General features: G+C 35.7%; 2 protein-coding genes across 2 annotated transcripts; both read right to left on the reverse strand.

The window, feature by feature from the left end:
- Positions 1 to 6: 6 nt before the first annotated feature.
- Positions 7 to 11,550, reverse strand: LOC108848568 (homeobox-leucine zipper protein MERISTEM L1; the record flags this gene model as incomplete). The annotated part of the gene is made up of 10 exons (XM_057008936.1): positions 11,301 to 11,550; positions 2,807 to 3,119; positions 2,604 to 2,721; positions 1,626 to 2,285; positions 1,444 to 1,545; positions 1,147 to 1,347; positions 895 to 1,069; positions 514 to 785; positions 348 to 443; positions 7 to 33 (listed from the first exon to the last, which is right to left on the reverse strand). Coding segments are annotated over exons 1-10 (1,974 nt in total), but the record flags the coding sequence as incomplete, so codon positions are not given.
- Positions 11,551 to 19,499: 7,949 nt separating this feature from the next.
- On the reverse strand, positions 19,500 to 21,699 carry LOC130510823 (CRIB domain-containing protein RIC11-like). The gene is made up of 5 exons (XM_057007493.1): positions 21,358 to 21,699; positions 20,808 to 20,957; positions 20,390 to 20,487; positions 20,012 to 20,114; positions 19,500 to 19,911 (listed from the first exon to the last, which is right to left on the reverse strand). Exons 2-5 carry the CDS (start codon positions 20,863 to 20,865, stop codon positions 19,685 to 19,687), a joined length of 486 nt encoding a protein of 161 aa, XP_056863473.1. The 5' UTR covers positions 20,866 to 20,957; positions 21,358 to 21,699; the 3' UTR covers positions 19,500 to 19,684.
- Positions 21,700 to 23,412: the final 1,713 nt, after the last annotated feature.

The raw sequence follows: 23,412 nt of genomic DNA on the forward strand, positions 1-23,412 counted from the left end.
GATCAACATGTTGCTCTGTCCTGAGTTCGCGCTCTGTTACGAAATCAAGAAGAATGTTCAAAACTAGAAAGCACGAAGTATGACTATTTTTAGGATGTGCAATTGGAACGACAAGAATATTTGAAACAAAAAAATAAACTTTTAACAAGTGTATAAATTATGGTTTATAACTTTTAATTTTTAATTATATTTCTAAATTAACAATAAAGTTATATTAATGATTTTTTGACTTTTAACTATATCATTAATTTTTAAATATATTGTTAATATTTTAAAATAGGATATTTTAGAAACTATTTGAGAGGCACTGATAGTAGTTAAGAAGAGTTTGAAGAACATAATCTTACATTAACTCGGAACAAGGAGACAGAGTTCCCAGGGTCACGACCATTAGCGATGTGAGCCATTTCTTGAACCAAGCCTCCGTTCGAAAGTATGTCCCACTACGAAATAAAGTACTAAATTCAAGAACGTTCGATCAAGAAAGTTAAAAAAAAGGGTTTGGTTCTTTACCTCGCTTCTAGAGTTTTCATCTCTCAGAAAATCAAACACACGTTTAGGTGCCACTGGGATCCAGAAGGAAGTGGCGGCGCTCAAGACGATACCCGGAGGCCTTCCTGGATCATCCATGCTCTTCCTGGTCATGACCCGAACGTCGTCGGATCCTGTGGTAGCCAAAGTCGTCCATGCGTGTGCATTCGACGCGCCTACTCCGCTACAGAAGCTCATAACCATCCTCTCCGCTAGCTTCAACATGCTCTTTCTCCCCTCAGGACTCGTTATCACTGTTCGTAATTACAACAAAGTTAAAGAACCATATAATTAATTAATATATATAAACTTAATCTAACAGTTTATGAATTTGTCAAATAGGCTCTCGAAGAAACAACGTACCGGAAAGATCACCGGCTGGAATGTTGCTAGCCATCGAACTAGCGAGCCGCTCGCATTGGCGGTCAAGTGTAGCCACCCAACGTTTCGCACCAAAAGCTAAACCGGTATTAACCAACGGTTTGTACATGGTGTGAACCGATCTATCATCCACCTCCGTATGCTCTACCCATGTCACCTTCAACAAATGCCAATAACAAGAATAAGTACTCTTATGTTCAAACTCTCTACCTCATACTTTTTTAAAAACTATACCTTAGAATAGCCATTCTGCAATTCTTGAATCAGACAACCAGAGGGTCTTCTCCTGCTTCTAGTGATGGGACTTGGTCTTAGGCTGTCCAAAGAGACATCAACAACCGCCCAAGTGTTGTCGTTGTGCTGCTTACAGTACCTTACAAAGTAGTTCTCACGTGTCGGGACAAGCGGTGACGGGACTTGGAACTCAGCTGTCATCTTTGGCATAACAAAAAAAAACAAAAACAACATGGTTCAGAATAATAACTTGTGAAACAAGTAATCAAATTGATAGGTTTTATTTAAGCGTCTTACCACTTGTAATGCCCCATTGTAGTTCCCTGCGACGCCAGTAGAGAGAACTTCTAGCGTCAGTGCTCTCGATACAATCCCACAGAACACACTAGACCATTGATTCTATACATAGAAAGAAGACCATAAGTGTACTAAAAGTTAGAATGTAGGTTTTAAAAAGATATAAGGAAGCAGATTGATACCACATCCATTAGAATCTCAACGAGATTGATATGGTTCATGATGACAACCGTGGACTCTCTAGAAGCTTCTGATCTTAAACCGATAGGTTTAGGTCCAATCCCCCTAGGGAACGTTCGAAAATACTCTTCTTCACTGAGAATCTCAACCGCATTATCGCTTGGAACCCACAAGGGATCACCGGTTTGAGCCATTCTCACAAGCTCTTCCATGGCAGCAACAGCTAGCTCAACAATCATTGGCTTATCAGCATCACTATGGATCGAGACCGATCTCATAATGTCGCTTGTTCCATACATGTCCCCTAGGAAACCTGTCTGGCTAGTGTTAGTGTTCCCAAAGTTGCCAACTTCAAGATCAAGGGAGCGGGATGGAATGTGGTGTGAAGATGTGAGCTGAGGGAAAGGCGAGGAAGAGTGAGGCAGCAATGGCTTCCCTACATACTTAGCAGCTATGGCAGAGATTCTATCGATTTCTTCGCGTAGACGAGCGTTTTCAATCCTTAAATGCTGCTCGTCGAATGACATTTCTCCTATGGCAGCAGGACCACCACAGTTTGGACATGTTGCGTTGTTTAGAGCATCCTTGTACCTATTGTTCTCTGCTCTGAGCTTGTCGTTGTCTGACTTCAGAATCGAGTTCTCATGCCTCTCATGTTGTGCCTATAAAGATCACGAGTTTATATTCTTTAGGTTTTGAACTCATCAAGAGTATAAAGCACACCAAATGGATATTTATATTTAATAACCAACAAGTTTCCTTGATATTGGACGTATAACTATGCAGTTAACTAACTACATGTGTTTTAAAGATGGTTGCATATAGTTATTCAAATTGAATCAAAAGTAGTAGTAACGATTACCCTAGACACAACTTCTTTTGATTAAATATGAAAAATAAACAGCATTAATGAAGATTCAAGACCCATTCCATGAAAATTAAATGAATATAATGAGTAACAATTAGCTCTAGTATTATACCTTCATTTGGGTGCGCTTGTTTTGGAACCAAAACTTGACTTGAAGAGGTTCTAAATTTAGCTCTCGGCTCAGCTCTTTTCTTTGCTTATCGTCAGGATGAGGACACTCCTTAAAGAACCTATAAGGAGAAACCAAACAAACAAACATAAACCCTAAATCCCAAAACATAAAAAAACTCTTTTCAAGTGGGAAGTTTTACTTACGATTCAAGCTCTTGAATCTGGCGTTGCGTGTGACGGTGGTAACGCTTCTTTTTGTTAGGACGCTGATTAGGATCTTGAAGCTCTTCTTCTAAAGGATTCTCCATGGTGACTTCTGCGCCAGACTTGGTCTCGAAGTCGTCTTCTCGGCTCCCCGTAAGACCCAAATCGTTATCCGAGTTTTTCGGAGTCATATCAAACATATGATGATGAGACTCAAACATGTTTGGCTGATACATGATGGTTTTTATGATTATTGATTCCTTTATAGGTTTTGGAGTTTTTCTTTCTTTTGCGCTTTTGAATGCCTTCAAATCTACAAGATGATCATCCAAATCATTTTCGTTGATTTATATCGACTTTGTATATCCCACTGTCCAAAATCAAAGATAAAATGGTGTTTTTTTTTTTTTTTTGCTAAAATTTGGCAAGATAAAATGGTGTTTATATATACGAGGATCAAAGTAGAAACGGAAGATGAATCTTGGAATTATGGAAAGTAATTCTCTAGATATATGAAACTATACATACGTTTAATGTATATATTTTTGGTCTTTTTCACATTTCAAAGCGAAAAGCAAAATATTGGTATATTGTCTATTTTTGTGGTTATTAATATCTATACGTTTAGATAAGCATATGTTTTCATCTTATCAAAAAGGCTATGAATATAAATGCACCCACTACGTGACATAAGCTCGATGCATATAAAAAACAATTTGTTGGGATTTTCAAGTTAAAAAAAAAAGTGGGACACGAAGATTCGGATGAATATTTAAATAAAATGTAGGATAATATAAGAAAATAAAGAGAACTGAACTGAAACACTCTAATGGCATTATGTTTTAAGAAGACATAATGTTCAAAGAAAATTCAAGCACATAAATATCCATTAGAATATACATACACATACATAAAGAAGACAATCATTAAGAAATGAAAACGCTCTCTCCCAAAAACCCTAGCCGCAAGCGACTGAGAAAAAAAATTCTCTAAGCTCTGAAGCCTCTTCTCCTCCGACGCCTCTCCGATCTGCCTCAACTCTCTTCCAGGCTCGCAAGGGAGACTATCCCAACACTCCTTGGGTGTCCTGTCGTCTCTCCGATTCCTCAATCCCCCCCTGTTTCAACTTCTCTGGCTCTGTGCCAAGTTCTTTTCTTGCAACACACGGAATCATCAACCCTGTCTCTCCCGTCCCTCGCTGCACTCTCTCTCCGGTTTCTCTGTCTAGCAACTGCTAAGATCTCGCCCGACCTCTTTGTCTAGCAACTGCTAAGCTCCCTCCCCCAGTCAATGTCTCAATCATCCTTGATCGTTCGCAAAGGAGGCTCATCCGCCGTGCGCCGCAAGCTCGACTCGGAGGATGAAATCATCCGGATCCCTGACTGCGACATCGATGCGGTCGCTGATCGCTTCCGCCTAACTCTTATTGGGCGAGTTTTTCACCTTCAGGGAAGAAGTATCGACGCCTTGATTCATCTTCTTCCCCGTAATAGAATCTGGAACGTCGAAGGTCGCGTGCGTGGGATCAATCTCGGTAATGGACGCTTCCAGTTCGACTTTGACAATGAAACAGATCTCCTCTCCGTACTAAACAAGCGACCTTGTCACTTCAATCAATGGAGCTTTGCACTTGAACGATGGGAGCCTTTCACCAGTGAATCTTTCCCCAACACAATCCCATTCTGGATCAGTGTTACGGGAGTCCCAGTGCATTTCTGGAACGATACAACCTTCATTGAAATCTCAAAAGTCCTAGGTACTTGGATCACCCTAGACTCAAAAAGGGCACGGTTTCAAGTTTCTGTCAACGTTGACATGCCTTTGCAGTTTGAGCGTCGCCTTGAATTCCCCAACGGCGACATAGGTCGTGTCTCATTCTCATATGAAGGCCTTTTTAGGTACTGTTATACATGTCATATGATATCACACGACGAATCATCCTGTCCCCAGCTCACTCCAGAAGAACGGGAACTCAAAAGACAACAACGAGCTGAGCTTAACGCCCAAGGAGATCCATCTGCCGGAAGAGCAAGACCAGATGATCGTACTGCAAACGTGAAAAGGCCTCGATCCCCATCAAATGGGCGTCATTCCCCTCCAGTAGGGCGTTATAATGTCTCCACCTCCACACACCCTCAAGATGAACATCACAGAGAGGAAAAAAGACAAAGAAACTCAATCTCCCGTGATAGCAGAGCCTCTCACCATCACCAACCCGATGCGATAGCCCACCGTGAAAGATCACAGCGTAACCCATCTCGCAATGAGGACGTCTGGAGACGTTTGGAACTCCCACCTCGTGCTTCTTCCGCTTATGGAAAGAATATTCCCTCCCGGGCTCCCCATAGAGAGACTCCATACGCCAAAAGAGGTAGAGAGGCATCCCGTGCGGGGCCATACAGTAAACGCCAGGATAACCGGTACCAAGAGACCAGTTCATGGCGTCCTCGTCCACCCCCAAAGCACACGCCTTACATAGATCCAGCTCCGGTCTCCTCACGAGCACCCTTACTTGAACAAGAGGACCCTTCTCGTGAAGTCCCTTCTAGAGCCATCTCGGACTCACAGAGAACGATCTCCGATCAACTAGGCCAACTGGAACTAGGGGAAATAAGCAGAGGTGATCACCCAAAGAGCCCAGCGGTGGAAACAGAGGAAGAACGGCAGCGTCGTATCAAGGGGAAAGCACACATTACCGATACCCCTACCTCTCGTGATCGGGAACCTCGCACAAAACCCGCCTCCATTACCCTCACCATCCGCGAGCCGGTGGACGTCCGCCGTGAATCCCCACACTCCAAAGCCCCAGCGCAAGCTACTTCTCCCCCACGTCTCGCAAGTATGGCGCCAAAGAACTTGGAGATGGACCTTGATCTCGAATTTGTTCAGGAATTGGACATCACTCTTACCGAGGAGGACATCGCGCGAGTAGAATCAGAACTCCTAGAAATGGATGCTGAGATGATGGATAACGATGATCTCCTCGATGAATCACCGGATGATAATGCGGAAATTATAGATGCCATTTCCCAGCTCTCTCCAGTGCTTGCTGTGACCGATATGGAGATGCAGGAAATGCAAGAGGATCCTCTGCCGCTTGAGAATAAAAAAGCCTCATCTCAAGTCCAAAGCAAGACAGTTCCTACCCGGGATGGAACCTCCAAAGCCCCTACTTCGTACACTGCCAGAGGATATCTTAAAAAACAAGTACCAAAAAGCCCCGACCAGAAGAGTGCAAAGGCCTCAAAGGCGTCAAAGAAGCTCAGCCGTGGCCGCAACTCACCCAAGAAGCGTACTACCATGGGTAAAACTACTGCTACTCTCCCCTCTTCTCAGGTCCCTCGTATTGAGGTGTATCCTTCTGCTAAAAGCAAAAAACCTTTGTCTCTCTCAGGTTCGGTGGTGTCCCAGAAACCACCCAGTAAGAAGATATGAGTGCCATAGCTTGGAATTGTCAGGGCGCCGGAGCTTACCTGACCAAGAAACACCTCCGGGAGCTGCATCGTTGTTTTACTCCTTCTTTTCTTTTTCTTTCAGAAACAAAAAATAGTTATTCTTTTCTTCAAGATTTTCAGTTTGAATTTGGTTATAATAAATTGTTCACCGTGGAACCAGAGGGTCGAAGCGGTGGACTAGCTCTTTTTTATTTAGATTCTTTTGACGTTACAATTCTTTTTTCCAATGATCGAATGATCGACATTGAGACAACCATAGCAGGGAACAAAGTTTACATCACTTTCGTCTATGGTGATCCGGTTATCAATAACCGAGAAAACGTGTGGGAAAGACTGACCAGAATCAGCCTCACACGATCTGATGCATGGCTTATGATCGGCGACTTTAACGAAATTACTTGCCACCAAGAAAAGAAAGGCGGCCGTAAGCGCAGTGACTCATCTTTCCTGCCTTTTACGACCATGCTCGCTAATTGCGGAATGATCGAATTCCCCTACATAGGCAATCCTCTCTCTTGGGTAGGCAATAGAAGAAACGGCAAAGTTCAATGTAGACTCGATCGAGCCGTAGGGAACGAAGACTGGCACCACTGTTTCTCCCACACTAATGTGGAGTATCTCCGCCTATGGGGGTCGGATCACCGCCCCATCCTCTCTCGGTTTCTTTCGGTTAAAAAACCGGGAAGACGCGGTTTTAAATTTGATAAACGCTGCATAGGTAAGGAGGGATTCCGCGATACCATACTCCATGGCTGGAACGACCCCACCCTCTTTGACCGAGATGATCTTCACGACAAGATCGAGCTTTGCCGGAAATATATATCGCGGTGGAAACGAGCCAACCCTTCCAACACAGCAAAGAAAATTGAGGAGATAAAGAACCAACTTGAGAAAGCCCAGCTTGATGATAACTTCTCAAGTGATGCAATACTAAACCTCAAATGGAACCTCTGCGCAGCTTTTAGAGATGAGGAACTATATTGGAAGCAAAAAAGCCGAGCTAACTGGCTTAGGGAAGGTGATCGTAACACAAAGTTCTTCCACGCAACTACTAAACAGAGGAGAGCACGAAATCGAGTCCTCAGGCTGCGCCGGTCGAATGGTTCCTGGGCGGACACGGAAGAGGAATTGGAACAAGTAGCGACAGGATATTTCCAAACCCTATTCACCTCTTCAAATCCTTCGGACTTTGAAAGCTCACTCCAGTATATTACTGAGAAAGTAACCCCTGCCATGAATGAGGCTCTCACAAAAGCTCCATCAGATGATGAGATACAAAGTGCAATGTTTGATATAAATCCCGACAAAGCTCCAGGCCCGGATGGGATGACGAGTCTCTTTTTTCAAAAGTATTGGGGCATTACCGCTGAGACAGTAAGGCATACGGTCAAAGAGTTTTTCAAGAACGGGACCTTGGATCCCCGGCTAAACCAAACCAATATCTGCCTCATTCCTAAGACCGAGAGACCGATCGAGATGACTGAATTCAGACCTATCAGCCTGTGCAATGTCTCGTATAAAGTTATATCCAAGCTCATGAGCAAGCGCTTAAAAAAATGTCTCCCCAAGATTATCTCAGAGACTCAATCGGCCTTCGTAGCCAGACGTCTGATCACAGACAATATTCTCGTCGCACACGAAGTATTCCACGCCCTACGCACCAATCCTGGATGTCGATCTAAATTTGTCGCGATCAAAACGGATATGAGCAAGGCCTTTGATAGAGTAGAATGGTCCTTCCTGGAAGCTCTCCTTCTGAAACTTGGCTTCTCCCCGCAGTGGGTCTCATGGATCAAACTCTGCATATCATCAGTCTCATATCAAGTTTTGCTCAACGGTGAACCAAAAGGAAGTATCAAACCATCGCGTGGCATCCGGCAAGGGGATCCCTTATCACCCTTCCTCTTTATTCTCCTAACGGAAGCTCTTATCTCCCAGCTCCAAGGAGCAGAAAGCGAGGGACGCATCACAGGCCTCAAAATCGCAAGAAACAGCCCACCCGTTTCCCATCTCCTCTTTGCAGACGACAGCCTTTTCTTCTGCAAAGCTGAAGTCCAACAATGCTCCGAACTGGTCCGGATCATCAATACATACGGTTTATCATCTGGCCAGCAGCTGAATGTGAATAAATCATCCATTCTCTTTGGAAGCAAAGTCCCACAGGATATCAAATCAGAGCTGAAACAATCTCTCGGGATTTCGAAAGAGGGAGGCATGGGAGTCTATCTCGGGTTACCAGAGAAAATATGCGGCAGTAAAAAGCAAGCTTTTGCCTTTATTCAAGAACGACTAAATAACCGTATTAACTCCTGGTCCGGAAAACTCCTATCTAAAGGTGGCAAGGAAATTCTTCTCAAATCAGTAGCTCAAGCTCTCCCCACCTATGTAATGTCCTGCTTTCTCCTCCCTTTGGAGATCACTAGGAAACTCACCAGTGCAATCTCCCGTTTCTGGTGGAGTACTAAACAAAATAATAAAGGACTTCATTGGATCGCCTGGAAAGATATATGTATTCCCCTAGATAAGGGAGGACTCGGATTCCGAGATTTCAGAAATTTTAATCTCGCTCTCCTTGCGAAGCAACTATGGCGACTACTTCAGCATCCATCATCTCTCCTAGCCCGTGTGCTAAAAGGAAGATACTATCGCCAATCGTCCCCGGTGGACGTTAAAAAGGCAAGCTCTCCGTCGTACGTATGGCGTAGTCTAATGGCCGCTCAGCCCCTGTTAAAGGCCGGACTGAGACGATCAGTAGGGACAGGAACTAACACCATGGTCTGGTCGGACAACTGGATCCCAGACACCACGCCACGACCAGCCACCCCCTGCGGCCCCTCCTTTAACCCGAGCTCGCGGGTTAGCGACCTGATCGACGCCGCCACAGGTAACTGGAACACGACGGCGCTCCATGCCCTAGTCACCAGCGAAGATATCCCGCTCATCCAGAGCTTGAGACTCAGACGAACTAACCGACCAGACGGGTTTGTTTGGGCCCTCTCGAAATCTGGAACATACTCGGTCCAATCTGGATATGCACTAGCTATGACAAGAGAAACATCCACCGTACCAACACTGGTCTCAGAACCTAGCACCACGTCCCTGAAAGCCAAAGCTTGGTCTCTCAAGACCTCGAGAAAGATCAAACACTTTATCTGGCAAGCCTTATCAGATTGTGTACCAGTCTGCAGTCGACTAACCGATCGGCATTGTAGTAAAGAACGGAACTGTCCCCGTTGTGGAGCTGAAAATGAAACCATCAACCATCTACTCTTTGAATGTCCTCCATCGGTTCAGGTGTGGGCCTTAGCCCACATCCCTCACTCTCCGGGTACTTTCCCGAGTGCTTCAATTTTCAGCAACCTTAACCACCTCCTATGGCGGGCAAAAGGACTTGGCCTTCCGACGTCAATCCTCGAAAATGTGCCCTGGATCTTGTGGTTCATATGGAAAGCTAGAAACGATAAACTTTTTAATGGGAAGGATACATCACCACTGGATACAGTCCAGATAGCCATCTCCGAAGCGGGTAACTGGAAACTAGCCCAAGTCATGCTTTCCCACAACGAGGAGGAAGCTCCCCCGCCACCATGCACGCAACCTACCGGCCCTAGATGCTCCATTGACGCCTCTTGGCATCAAGATGACGCTCTTTTCGGCGGAGGTATGGTCCTAACGAACGAGGATGGGGTAACGACCTTAGGTTCATTCACTAGTAACCGAGGTCTAACCCCCCTACACGCAGAGTTTCATACTTTGCTGTGGGCTATGAAATCCTCACTTCAAATGGATCATTTTGATATGACTTTTGAGACAGATTGTCAACAACTAGTCAAGATCATCGTAGACGAAGAAGAAGAAGACTGGCCATCTTTATTGGTCGAAATTGAAGAGTTTCATCACCTTCATTCTATGTTTAACTTTTGTTCTTTACGTTTTATCCCTCGTTCATGTAACGTCCGAGCCGACAGTCTTGCAAAAGCTGCTCGTGCTCGTGGAACAATCTTTTCCCATGTAATCTCTAGAATTCCATCCCGGACGGCTCAAACCGACCAAATGGAATTTCTTTAATAAAATATGGAGCTTTAGTCGTCAAAAAAAAAAAAAAGAAGACAATCATTAAATATATAAACAGTAGTATAGAACTAATCTTGAAAGTCACAAACATCATCGGATCTACAACTAGACGCAGAGGTAAACAAAGAAAAAACGAAGGAAGAGACTGTATGAAACCCTAATTTCAATTAGATTACATAAAAGACAAAACTACATGGTTTTACTTACTTTTTAATTAGAGTGATTCCAAATCGATATTGTTTAGTTGGAGCAAACTCGAATTGTAAAGGGAGGTGGGAAACTGAAACTCTAGAGACAGATCTGTTTATTTTCTTTTGACTTTTTTGAAGCTTTGGCTTGGATCGATATTAATGATCTTTTTCTCTCTCTTTTCTCGGTTTACAATTCTACATAAAAGCTAGCGAGATAGAGAACCTCACAGGGTACCCAAAAAAAAAACTTCACAGGGTACCGAAGCCAAGAAAGAAGTCTTTTCAGTAGAAAAAAAAAAATTATACTGAAAATTCATTTAATTGACCTTCGTTTGCAGTAAAACCTATTTTGAAAAGGGTAAATGAATTGAGAAAAATAAAAATTAACTAATACTGTACTATAAGTTAAAATAATGTTGACATAGAGTCAATGTCCTTTTTTACATCGATCTACTGAAGTAAAATTCGTCAAACTCAAAACACTTTTTACACTTCTATAACTTCAAGGAGGTTTGTGGAGTTTTATTACGCTCGTCTTTAAATCGTCACAGGCAAAAACAAGTAACTAGTTTTTATAGATAAAAGAAAATGCAGATCTAAAAGAGACTAAAAAAAAGAAGGGATCCGGTTAGTGTGAACAGACATGCAATATAGATCCCATTCGTCAACGAAACAAAGAAATGCGTACATGTATAAATGTATAAGTATGGGTTTATATAATATATAGTATATATATTATATATGTATATATGTATAGAGATAGAGAGATCTTACTTTTGGACATACACTGAAACCCTAGCTTGAGTACTTTTCTACTATATTTTTGGGTTCTCTTCTTGTGGAGAAAAAGAGATGGATGCGGGAGATATGCGAAAATCAGAAGGGCACCGATTTATATCCTAGTCAAGACATAATCGATGGTTTTCAGAGGATTATCTTTAAGCCGGTAAGAGATACCCAAAAAAAAAAAATGCAGAATTGGCTGAAGGAGGAACTTAGGAGAGGAGGAAGACGAGAAATAGGTGAGGAGAGGATGTGGCAGAAGGAAAAGGAGTTATTGCAAAATGCATAGAGAGGGTGCATCGCATTTATGATTATCGAAAGGTCCATTAATGCTTTTAGTGAGAGAAAATTCATGCCACTACTTATATAGATATATTTTCTAGATATAGAGTTTCAGTTCATCAGTTTTGAAAATACTTCTAAAATAAAATCACAGTTTCTCTTTGACTTCACGGGTTCTCGTAGGTAAGAAAAACAATAGAGGAATAACTAACCAAAAAATTTTAAAAATGTTTGCCAGTACATGGTTAGTAACTTACTATATATATGTTCATGGTTATAGTTTAGTATCTAAGTGTGCTATATCAGATTAATCATTAATTATTTGCATGTGTTGTGCATATTGCACACATTAATTACATATATGTCCAAGAAATTAAATATAAGGACATATAAATGCTTTGTATGGTTTACACCTTACACACCCACTTCGTATAATTTATGTCAGTCAATATTGCATCATGATTCTGATTCCCTGAATAAAATGTAAATACAATTGTTAGCATGATGTTTGAGCTTAATTAAATTATTTAGTAAACCTGCAGGTATTCTTTATTACTAGCTTCTTTGATCGTTGATTAGCGACGATATAAATTTGTATAGCAACCTTATACGACTACATTCATGGCTCTTTAGTTATACTGTCATTATGAAAGTAGTTACTCAATTTATCTGAAAGTAAGATTCTATACAATTCGAATGGTTGGTGCAAGTTTAAGAGACTAATTTAAAGCATCAGAATCCATGACATTGACCTGGATTGTCATAAAAACAACTAATGAATCCACGATTTATGTGTCTTGTAAATTAAAAATTTGATCCTCTACACCGTTACATACATCCTAATTCCCAAATTAACCAATCTAAAATCATGTTCAGTCAGTATATAAAGTAGTTCATCAACGTCAAAATAAAAGATATTTAGAATCAATGAACACTATATCATTCATAAATTATTTAATACACATAAACCGTATTAATCATGACATAATACTAACAAATTATACGAATAAATGCAAAAATTAAATTAAGTACTTTCATTTAAAAGTAGAAAATAGTGTAACGTATTCATAGAGAAAAATAAACATAAGTTATTACTGATGTAGAGTAAATATTAAATTCTAAAGACAATTATTTTACAACCATTCCATCCTTTTGGCTGATGTCAAACTGATTGTCTTAGGTTAGCTGATGAATTACTGTAACGCAAAAAAAAAACCACTATGTACACTATCATTGTAATGATGTTTTTTGTCAACCTATATAATTACATGTCATACCAAAGTTACATGATAGTATATGAGAAAACTTTCGCGATTGGACCCACTTTGAAGGAGCAAAAGAAAGGGATGAGATGGAAACTACGTAAGTTCCAAGAATATCTACAAATAAATTAAAAAGGTCAAAGTTATATTTAATGATAGTTTGGATTAATTCTTTTTAAGTATAAATTGGCCACTCCATTGACTCATGTAGTTGGGGAGCAATATCCTTGTGGACCATTGTCCAAGAAACAGCTCACGCATTAAGAGTTACAACTTACATCACATACATACACGTACACTGAACTAATGAAAACATTCATGCTAACATAAATTGTGTATAATGTATGACACATTCATGCTAACATAAACATTCATGCTAACATAACATTATATTTCGAAACGAAATGAAATGAAATAAAATAGAGTATGAAGTAAGAAATATTTTGACCCAATTCTATATATCACTCTAAAATTTGATATCTATTTTTGTTTGTTCATTATTCTATTATGAAGTGAGATATAAAGTTGAGTTAAAACAATTTTATTATTTATTTTGTATCACTTTAAATGGTGTTTATGAAATTTTATTTTGGTTCATAATAATTGATGTTTTTATTAATCAAGATTAAATTTTATGTCATCGGAAATTTGTGACCAATTACAAAATACTACATCTTTTTTTTATTGGCTGAACTTGTTTAGTGATATTTTATTTAATCAATAAAAATTATATAAAATTATGAATTTTCTTAATATTTGTGAAAAACCTTAGACACTTATTAAAATGATACAGATGAAGTATATTTTATCTTTTACTCATTTTTGGAGAAAAGATAGAGTTTTACATTAGAGATGTTTTAACTTTATTTCGTTGAAAGTAAAATCTTTTCCAATCACACTTCATTTTCTATTCAAAAATAGAGTAATTGCTAGGCTTACTCCATTTATGGAGTAATCTTACCCATTAGGGCATCTCCAACTCTACTCTATTTTTTTCTCCAAAATAGAGTAAAAGTGATTATGGAGTAAAGAATGCTTCAATCCTACTCTATTTTTCACTCCATAATAAAATTTACTTCATTTATAGAATAATCTATTTTTTGTTTGTTCATTACTCCATTATGGAGTAAGATATGGAGTAGGGTTTGAATATTTTTTACTCCATAATCATTTTTACTCTATTTTGGAGAAAAAAATGAAGTTTTACATTGGAGATGCTCTTAAACCATTACTTCGTTTTGGAATTGAACTATTTTTTTTATAACATAGTCTTTTAAATCTTTAATGTTTTTTACTTAATAATATTTAAAAACGACACAATAACATGAAAGAGAATAGTATATTACACAAATGATTATTTGATAATTTTACATAAAATGAATAAAAATATATATTTTTTAAAAACAGAAAACATAAATAACTAAAACAAAATAACATGTATAATCTTACATTTGAGGATGAGCGTGAATTCGATGCACAACTGAATTTGGAAAATAAACTCCACCTCTAGATATCGAAATTGCAGAAGATGAAAAAGTATGATTTCAAAATTTTCTTATTCGATTTAGGAATATCAAAGATTAAAAAAAAACTCATTTTTCATTACGAATTGCATTAGTTGATCATTTATGGGAAAAATATTCTAATGCTCATTGTTGAACCAACATATATATCATCTTTTGTAATGATTTCTTGTACTTTCTAATAATTAATATTTAAATAGAATTATTTATATTATAAGGAATTATTGTAAACATAAAATAGTTGGGGTTAATTGATAAATTTCATAAGTATAAAGTATTATTTACAATTATTAATAAAATAAAAATAAAAATATTATTTTTGGAGTAAAAATGGAATAATACATTAGAATAAAGCCTAATTTATTTTGGTATTAATTACGTCATTTTGAAATAAAAATGTAGTAGTATATTGTAGATGTTCTAAGCACATGTACAATATAGATTGTCAATGTTGTCTAGATTTATCTGACATGTTATGTTTCTGCATGGTGTTGTATTATAGAGCTAAAGATGACAAAAATCATTTTTAGGAATGCTCATATACGCAAACATATACACATAAGACCGTGTTGAGGTATATATGGGATTTTTGGTGGATTCAGAAAACGGAACCCTACTAACTAACGTAAACGAACTAGACTTTGGTGGTAAATACTGTAAATCTTACGAGCGTCATCGAGTGCTAAAACGGATTTGGAAAGATGGTAAATTTGGTGGTAAGCATTCCGAGCCTGTTGCGTACCATTTCAAATATATTTGATTGTGTGGTAAAATGACATGAATATCTACTTTTCAAAGAATTATTCGGTTGAATATTGGTTCGCTGAACACCTCGTATATTATCAAAAAAGAAAAACATACTAACAAGTTTTCTCATAAAACACATAGAAAATTATTACAAATATTAAATAATTTGGGGTCATATGTTTCTTTCACGCACGACCTTGCCTACATACATGTATAAATGTTAATATCTACATATATAATGACTATTAAATGTTTGTAGCAACCCAAGGTCTCTTGGTTGGAAGAAGGTTGGTTGACACTTGTCTTATATAGAAAAAGTTGAATTTTTGTTCACAGGTTCGAGATTTGACAGTAACTCATTTGGTGGCAATCATTTTTTGGAAATGGTGATTTACTTCTCCAGTTCGAGTTTTTGACACTTGAAAGTGGCTAATTTATACAGTACGTGTATGATTTTATGTTCGGAGAAAACTATCAATCAAAAAAAAAACTATCGATCAAATTCGTATTACTACGTTACTAATAATACCCAAAGTCAATGTTGTATGCCATTAATTGTTTTTAGCTGTTGACCCCTGCATGAAGGTTATATTGCACCAACTTTTTGATTAGATTGGCCATAAACCGATGTGAAAGTGAATGGATCATCTTAGAATAAATGGGATCTTAAAAATTAAAAAGGGGATGATGTTATATCTATTCTATTAAAAAATTTAAATGATGTGTCGACTGGTCCATTACATGCATACTACTCCCTCCGTTTCATATTATTTGTCGTTCTAAGTCTTTGCACACAGATTAAGAAAACATTTAATTTTACATATTTCCAAAATAAAAATACTATTACCAATACACATCAACCAATATAAAAATAGAATAGAGAATATTTTCAATAAATTTTGTATTGAAAACCGAAAACGACACTTATTTTGAAACAAAAATTTTGTTCTAGAACGACATATAATTTGAAACGGAGGGAGTAGTAAATTACATCCACTTATAATGTGATCTAAATTAATGCACTCATTCATCTAAATCGTGATTGATGATCATGTCAAGATCTGTACATATTAGCTGTTTTTCTCTTGCATTTGTCGTCTTCCTCGTGAATTTTCAGATATATCTTTAATCATTTTTAATTTGATTTATGTAGTCGGGCTTAGAATGGATGACGAGTATTTAACTTATTGCGTTAATTATGCTGATCGTTTAATATTAACTAGATATTGACCCGTGCGACCGCACGGGTATTAATTTTCAGTTTTAGTTTTTATTTATTTATAATAAATAATATATTTATAATATTTGATCGTTTTGTATTGACTAATCTAGGGATAAGTATTTGGGTATCCACTCGAATTCGGTTAAAATCTATTCGGGTTTGAGATTTTTGAGTTTAAAGACTCTAGCTCTATTCAGATATTTATAAATTTCGGTTCCGGTTTGATTTGGACCTTTGCGGGTTTGATAACCCGTTTAAACTATTTTTTAATTTTTTAAATTTATATCTTTAAATATCCTTAAATCTAAAAAATATAACATGTAAATTTGAGTAATATAAGCTAAAGTACCTAAATTAAAAATTAAAATAGGTTTAACTTGAATATTTGGATGAAGAATAAATATATATTTTAAGTATTTTTGGTATTTTGATTATTGTTTATCTACTTTAGATGTTTACTTTTGACTATTTTTATATTTCAAATATTTAAACAAGTTAAAATAACTTATATCTTGGATATTAACTTAAAAAATAGCTAACATATTGAAATATATAAATATGATTTAAATACATTCGAATATCCGAAATATTTCGTTCGGATAAGGTTTAGTTATGGTTCTCTAGATACCAAAATGGTAAATCCGTTTGGATATTATCTAGTTTCGGTTTAAATTTGGTAATATTTTTTTCGTTTAGATTTGTTCAATGAAGAGTTGATATTATAATTTTCATAAATTGTTTGTCCAATAAAAATATTTTTTTTTGAATTTGATACTGATTTAATTGAGAAGTTAATGAAGTGTATTTAATTCAAATTTAATTTTAGAAAATACATTAATGTAAGTGGAAAACACAAAGCATTAAAATATGAAGTATTATTTAATTGTGTATTTAATTCAAATTTAATTTTGGAAAACACATTAATCAAAGTGGAAATACAGTATTAAAATAAGAAATAATATTTAATGTCAGTGGCATAGAAGTGTAAATAATACTGAAAACTAAAGGTTAATCCATATGTGTACTTCTGTTTTAATAAAGTAGATTTATTAATCAAGTTTATTATGCACCACGCCTGTGTAATTCTGTGCTTTACGTATTTAAAATATTTTTAAATTTTCAGAACCGTACACTATTAGAGCATCTCCAATGTACACCTCTATATTTTCCTCTAAAATAGAGATCTCTATTATAGAGGTGGATTTGCTCCAATGTATGCTCTATAATAGAGTATCTCTATTTTAGAGGAAAATATAGAGAAATATTACTTTTTGCCTCTATATTTAGAGATAAAAATAGCATATCTCTATATTTTCCTCTATATAAATAGAGGAACTCTATTATAGAGGCATACATTGGAGCAAATCCACCTCTATAATAGAGTTTCTCTATTTTAGAGGAAAATATAGAGATTAAAATAGAGGTGGGTTGAAGATGGTCTTAGTCATTGCTAACCCACGTACACGTAGGGTGAACAGTAGCTTATTTTCTTTGTAACACAATATTTTTAGGCTCATATTTTCTGATTAATTTATATACATGTTCCTCGACGCTTACTGTTTACATAGTTAATTCATCGTTCACCCAATCACACCTAAAACTACCTAAGTAAATTTGTCATAGTAAACAGAAACCACGCCGTTTTCTGAAGGGCTTCTTGAATTGCAATCCAAACGACCCAGTAAAACGACAAGGTGTGTAAAAGGTGCATTGAATTGGAGGAGGTTAATTGAGTAAATGAACCGAGCTGAAACGCCTTGGTGTTGTGTGGACGTCATCTTCTAATAATAGCTAGTGGGAAAGAGTGACTTCTGTCTACCAACTAACTCATTTATTGCCTTCAATTTTTTTTTCTTTTTTTCAATGTCATTTTAACGCCAAAATCAAAATTCAGAATTCAGAATTTTTCTTATATTTATTTATTTTCATTTAACTTTAGGTTCTTTCGGTAATTTGGGAAACAAAGTTTCAGACAATGAATCATGTCTTAATTTTTTAATCTTCGCACATTTTTGAAAGTATAGATCATTTTGCTAAAATTAAGAGTACACTTCAGAATCAATATATCAAAATAAGACACTAAACATTGTAATCTTATTTACTGCTCCATTATAACTCTAAGTTCAGAAAGCTCTATAACTTTTTTGTTTAATGCAATTTAAGTTTGGTTATTAGTACTTTTTTTTGGGGTCAAATTTTGGTTATTAGTACTAAGAAGAAACCAAAAGTCAAATATTTGGAGATAAATACTAGCTATAATATTACTTGCAAGGGATTATTGAATGTGTGGTTAACCTGAATAAGAGTGCTTACTTACTTTACAACTAGTTTAATGTAGTCTGTATGTGTCTCTACTCCATATCACTGAAATAATTGTCTATTTTAGTTTAAATGTATAATACACTGTATTATAATGCCTATTATGTAAAAGTTTTATTAAAAAAATAATTAGTACAAAACCTTGAAAATATACTGAAAAACTCTAAAGTTACGTTAAATTGAACGGTTTATCATGCATTTTTCACATAGAGCAATGAACAGAATCTGTCATTTTCTCCAGCGAATTAGGATGAACATTGTTAATTTCCGTCACTACAAATTAAACAAGTCAAGTATCGGGCCGTCAAGGCTCATATTACTGAAGACGTCTTTCGGGCCCCTACATATTTGAACTACGCCTCCTTGCCAAATCATGTACTAAGTTTTTACATGAATACGGACTATGTTTTATGTCTTACCCATCTTTCTTCTCATTTTTTGGTACTTCTCTTCTTTTTCACACACTAAAATTTGATTATAAATATATTATATGAAACTTACAAGAGATTATTATTACTAATACTATAAAATTAAATTATAAAATATATATTTTTAAAATAATTTCTTTTGAAACTTTTATCTTTAAAAATCAGAAAATAATATATAAAAATTTGTCGATTGGTCATATAGAGTTCTGAAAAGCTAATTATACTTATATACCCTTTATTCTAAAATCAATTAAGTTCGGAAAAAAATTTAGAGAAAGATATATTAGATTAATTTTCTATTTTCATTAAATTTAGCATAAAATATTGTTTTTCTATAATAAGGAAAATCCATCTCTCCAACCTCCGAATCCAGATTACTATAAATATTGATAATTTTGCTTCTCGCACAAATTATATATTTTTCTTTTCTTGTAATTATTTTGACAATGTACATAGAAGTTCAAATCCAAGAACTACAAAATAAAAAACTCTGAACAAAAAGAAAACCACCAGTTCAACTATCAAAAAAGTTCCTTATACATAATGTAATGTGTGACACAAGTTATGATTTTTAGTTTGATTAAATTCACCTTTATGCATTAGAGTTCAACCGAGTTGTCATTGATTTGAACGAATATTTAGATAAACCTGCAGATCTTGAAGATTTTGGAGATGGTAATTTGGATCTTGGTGATGATGAAGATGGTTTCTTTCTCCTATTCTTGCTCTTAGTATGAACCTTGGATATACCTACTGGAATTGGTGGCACATCCCTTAGCCTATCTGATATAGTTGGTTGGCTTGAGCTCTGATCAAAATCTGCATTTATAAAAAAAATATAGATAATTAATTCCACTAATTAAAAATGTAATTAGAATTGTTCATACATTTCATCATTTTAAATGCAACCATAAACTACCAGTGGATGAAGAAAGGGGCAAGAAAGAATTCGAATGTGTTGCATGACTAAAAGATGATGCTCTTGGAGATAAAGGCTCCACTGCTGCTTTGAATTCACTCATCTTCATCCACAAAAAAATATTAAAATTTTAGATAAACATCAGCAGAAAACAAAATTACCATTAGGTGATATTAAATTTAGATTTTATGGCGTTGACAATTTTTTTTAGATTTTATGGCAAGTAAGCCATAGAGTTGACGGCATACTCCTAATGTGTAGTTTTGGTTTGATTAGTAAAATACTAAAGAGAAAAATACCCTAATTATTTTTCTGAGACAAAAGTAAAAATAAAAACAAATAAAAACCAAACAAAAAGAGAGAGAGAGAGAGCTTTACCCATGCAGGAGCACTGCCAGAGGAGCCCTCCCAGCCTACATGAGCCACATGCTTTACTTCTGTTGGGTACCCAATTTCCATATCTATGTCTTTCTCAACTGTTGACTTGACCAAATTATCTTTTATGAATAAATAATTTCATCACTTAGACATCTCTAAGATAATTGGGTGTTCCCATATGGATGAATAAAATGGACGATTGTGGCTTAAAATGAACCGAAAATTTTGTTTTCGGCGTGTAGGGCGTACGTGTACTTCAGAAATGTGACTCATATCATAAGGTTATTTTTACAAGTTACTTCATGTTCAGAACTCACAGATTCTAATTATATGGTATAAAGTTGCAAGAAATTTTGATAAACTATATAAACTAGCTTAATAAGATAAGAAGTAGTTGAAAACATGGTAAAAAGTGTACCAAATATATGAGAGATTGATTTGAAGCTTTTGTAGATTCCCTTCATCTTCATTGTCATTATTAATTGTTGATGCAGATCACTCGCCAACTCCAAATGTTTACAAAATCTGCTTCTATTGTTATAAGCTTAACACAACCACTGTGTCTTATCTATTTCAAAAGTAAGACGAAAAAGAACAAATAAATCTTATTAGAGTGAATGTAAAGAAAGCGAAGGAACTATATATAGCAGGTAAGCAAGGAAAATATATACGTATACAGGTGATGGCTTATCCCATGGAACAAGATCTATAGCACATTTTGTTTATGAACACTCAAGTGCTCCAACAATCTATGATCCATCTTATTAAAATATATAGGAACATTAGTAACGACTAACGATGATGCTATTAAAGTTAGAAATACTTAACTTTTACCTAAGAGACAAAATAACTCTCAAAATGACGTACTAATCCCACAATATTTAGCATACATATATGTTATTATTGTGAAGAAATGAAAGAGAGTTTTATTTTGTCAAAAGTAAAGAGAGTTTTCATTTAGTATATACCTGGAAATTACAGAGACTCGCGCTTTTTCATTGTTAATGTGAAGGGCTCTCGTTGAAAAAAAAATATGAGAGAAGCTCTTCCTTCGATTGATGGAGAAAGCCTCTAATTGAAAATACACAAAACATATGCGTCTCACTAAGCGAATTGATAGTATCTTACACTTAAAACCAATTATTCAAAAAGATAGTATCCTGATCCCATATAGGATACACAAGAAAATATCAAGATATAGCCGAATCGTGATGGTAGAGGATGAATGAAGGAAGAAGTACTGCTTGATCGGGCAAGATTTAAGAAAGTGGGGAACCATGACACTACTTGTATGTTAATAATTTATTTAACAAAAGATTCTTAGTCTATTATCTTAAGAATGTTTCAGAAAAATATATAAACATTGCCTAGTCGTGATACTAACATATAGAACACCGTAATACGTGGAAGGCATTGATTTAGTTTTCAATTTTTATCATTCTTATATAAGTTTACGGATGATTTGTGTTTGAAGATTCCGTCATTCAGCGATTTTATTGATAAAAGGAAAACTAACACTTTCTGTCAGTTATCTTGTTTCGTTTATCTTAATTAGGTTGATTTTGAATTTTTGATTCTGCGGCTAGAATTAATATAGGTTTTGTAAATAACCATACATCGTCATTCATTGTGAAAATGAGTTCTTTAGTAATTTAATGTCTTTCTAGTTGACCAACCCCAAAATGTATGGTCCCACTTCTTTCTCTACCAATAGTGTATTATAAACATATAATAGCAGCAAATTGGTAATTTCCTTAGAAAATTTAGTAAAATATAGGATTTGGAGCAGTAAGATAGTCAATGGCCACAACTGTATAATGCATGCATATTGAGTTAAACAATGCAACTTTCGCAGATTTGTTCAACACACGCTTTGTGTGTTTTACCTTTCTTCGATTCCTCAATAATTATAATGTTTGTTAGCTGTATACACAAACAATGACCATGCAATGTGCAATTCTAAATACAATGAAAGGTTGAAGCCTGTAATTTAGGATAATTTCGAAAACTGTAGACGCAATATGTAAAAAATAACCGATAAAGACAAGTGCAAGAGACTGTTGAAAGAGGTTTATATGTATTGTAAGGTGAAGTGATGATATGTCCTAAAACAATTCTAAAAAGAGAGAAAAACTCTAGCGAGTGAGGACTATGGTTTTATACAAACGGTCAAGGAATATAAACGCTCTATGTGATTGACTTTCAATATTTAGCTTTTGTTCCAAAGTGTGAAGTATTAGAAACTTATTATATTATATGTAACTCGTAAATATTGTATTGAGATGGGCTAATTTGACGTAGTCCTAATCTGGTCTTGGTTATCGTTCTGTTAGGTACAGGCTACAGCTATGATTTCTCATGGCTACGACTAACAAAAAGGAGCTATCTGAACGATGCTAGTCTTAGTTTTATACATATATAAGACTATTCGACTTGGTCACACCAAATATCTAATTTTATAATTTTTTTCTCTGCAAAATATCTACATCTTAATAAGTTGCATGAGAAGTATGTTTTTTTTATTTTACCAAAAAGTACAGTATGTTGTTTACCTTTCTCAAAAATATATGTTACCAAAAAAATATGTTCTTTTTACCCATGTGTTTTGTGGCATAGAGCTAATTCCTAATATAAAGAGATAAGTTATTCTCTACCTCAGATGACTAGATTCGAATACAGAATTTTCAATTTGTATTTGGTTTACTGAAAATGAGTATTTGTAATTTCAAGTACTTGCTAAGAAATGGCGACTTGCAAATTATTTATTTTACTTTATTATTTACTATTTGTGAATTACTTGATAATTTTTGTTAAGTTATTTGATAATTTACTGGAATTCAAAACTAAATAACTTTATTATTAGAAATGAATATTTCATTATTTATTTTACGTTCTAGTCAATTTCGGAAAATATATATAAAAAGGAAAAATCCAATATAGCTATATAAAAAACATTTCATTATTTATTTTACGTTATAGTCAATTTCGGAAAATATATATAAAAAGGAAAAATCCAATATAGT

The sequence above is a fragment of the Raphanus sativus genome, chromosome 4 (genome assembly GCF_000801105.2).
Source record: "Raphanus sativus cultivar WK10039 chromosome 4, ASM80110v3, whole genome shotgun sequence".
Lineage (NCBI taxonomy): Eukaryota > Viridiplantae > Streptophyta > Magnoliopsida > Brassicales > Brassicaceae > Raphanus > Raphanus sativus.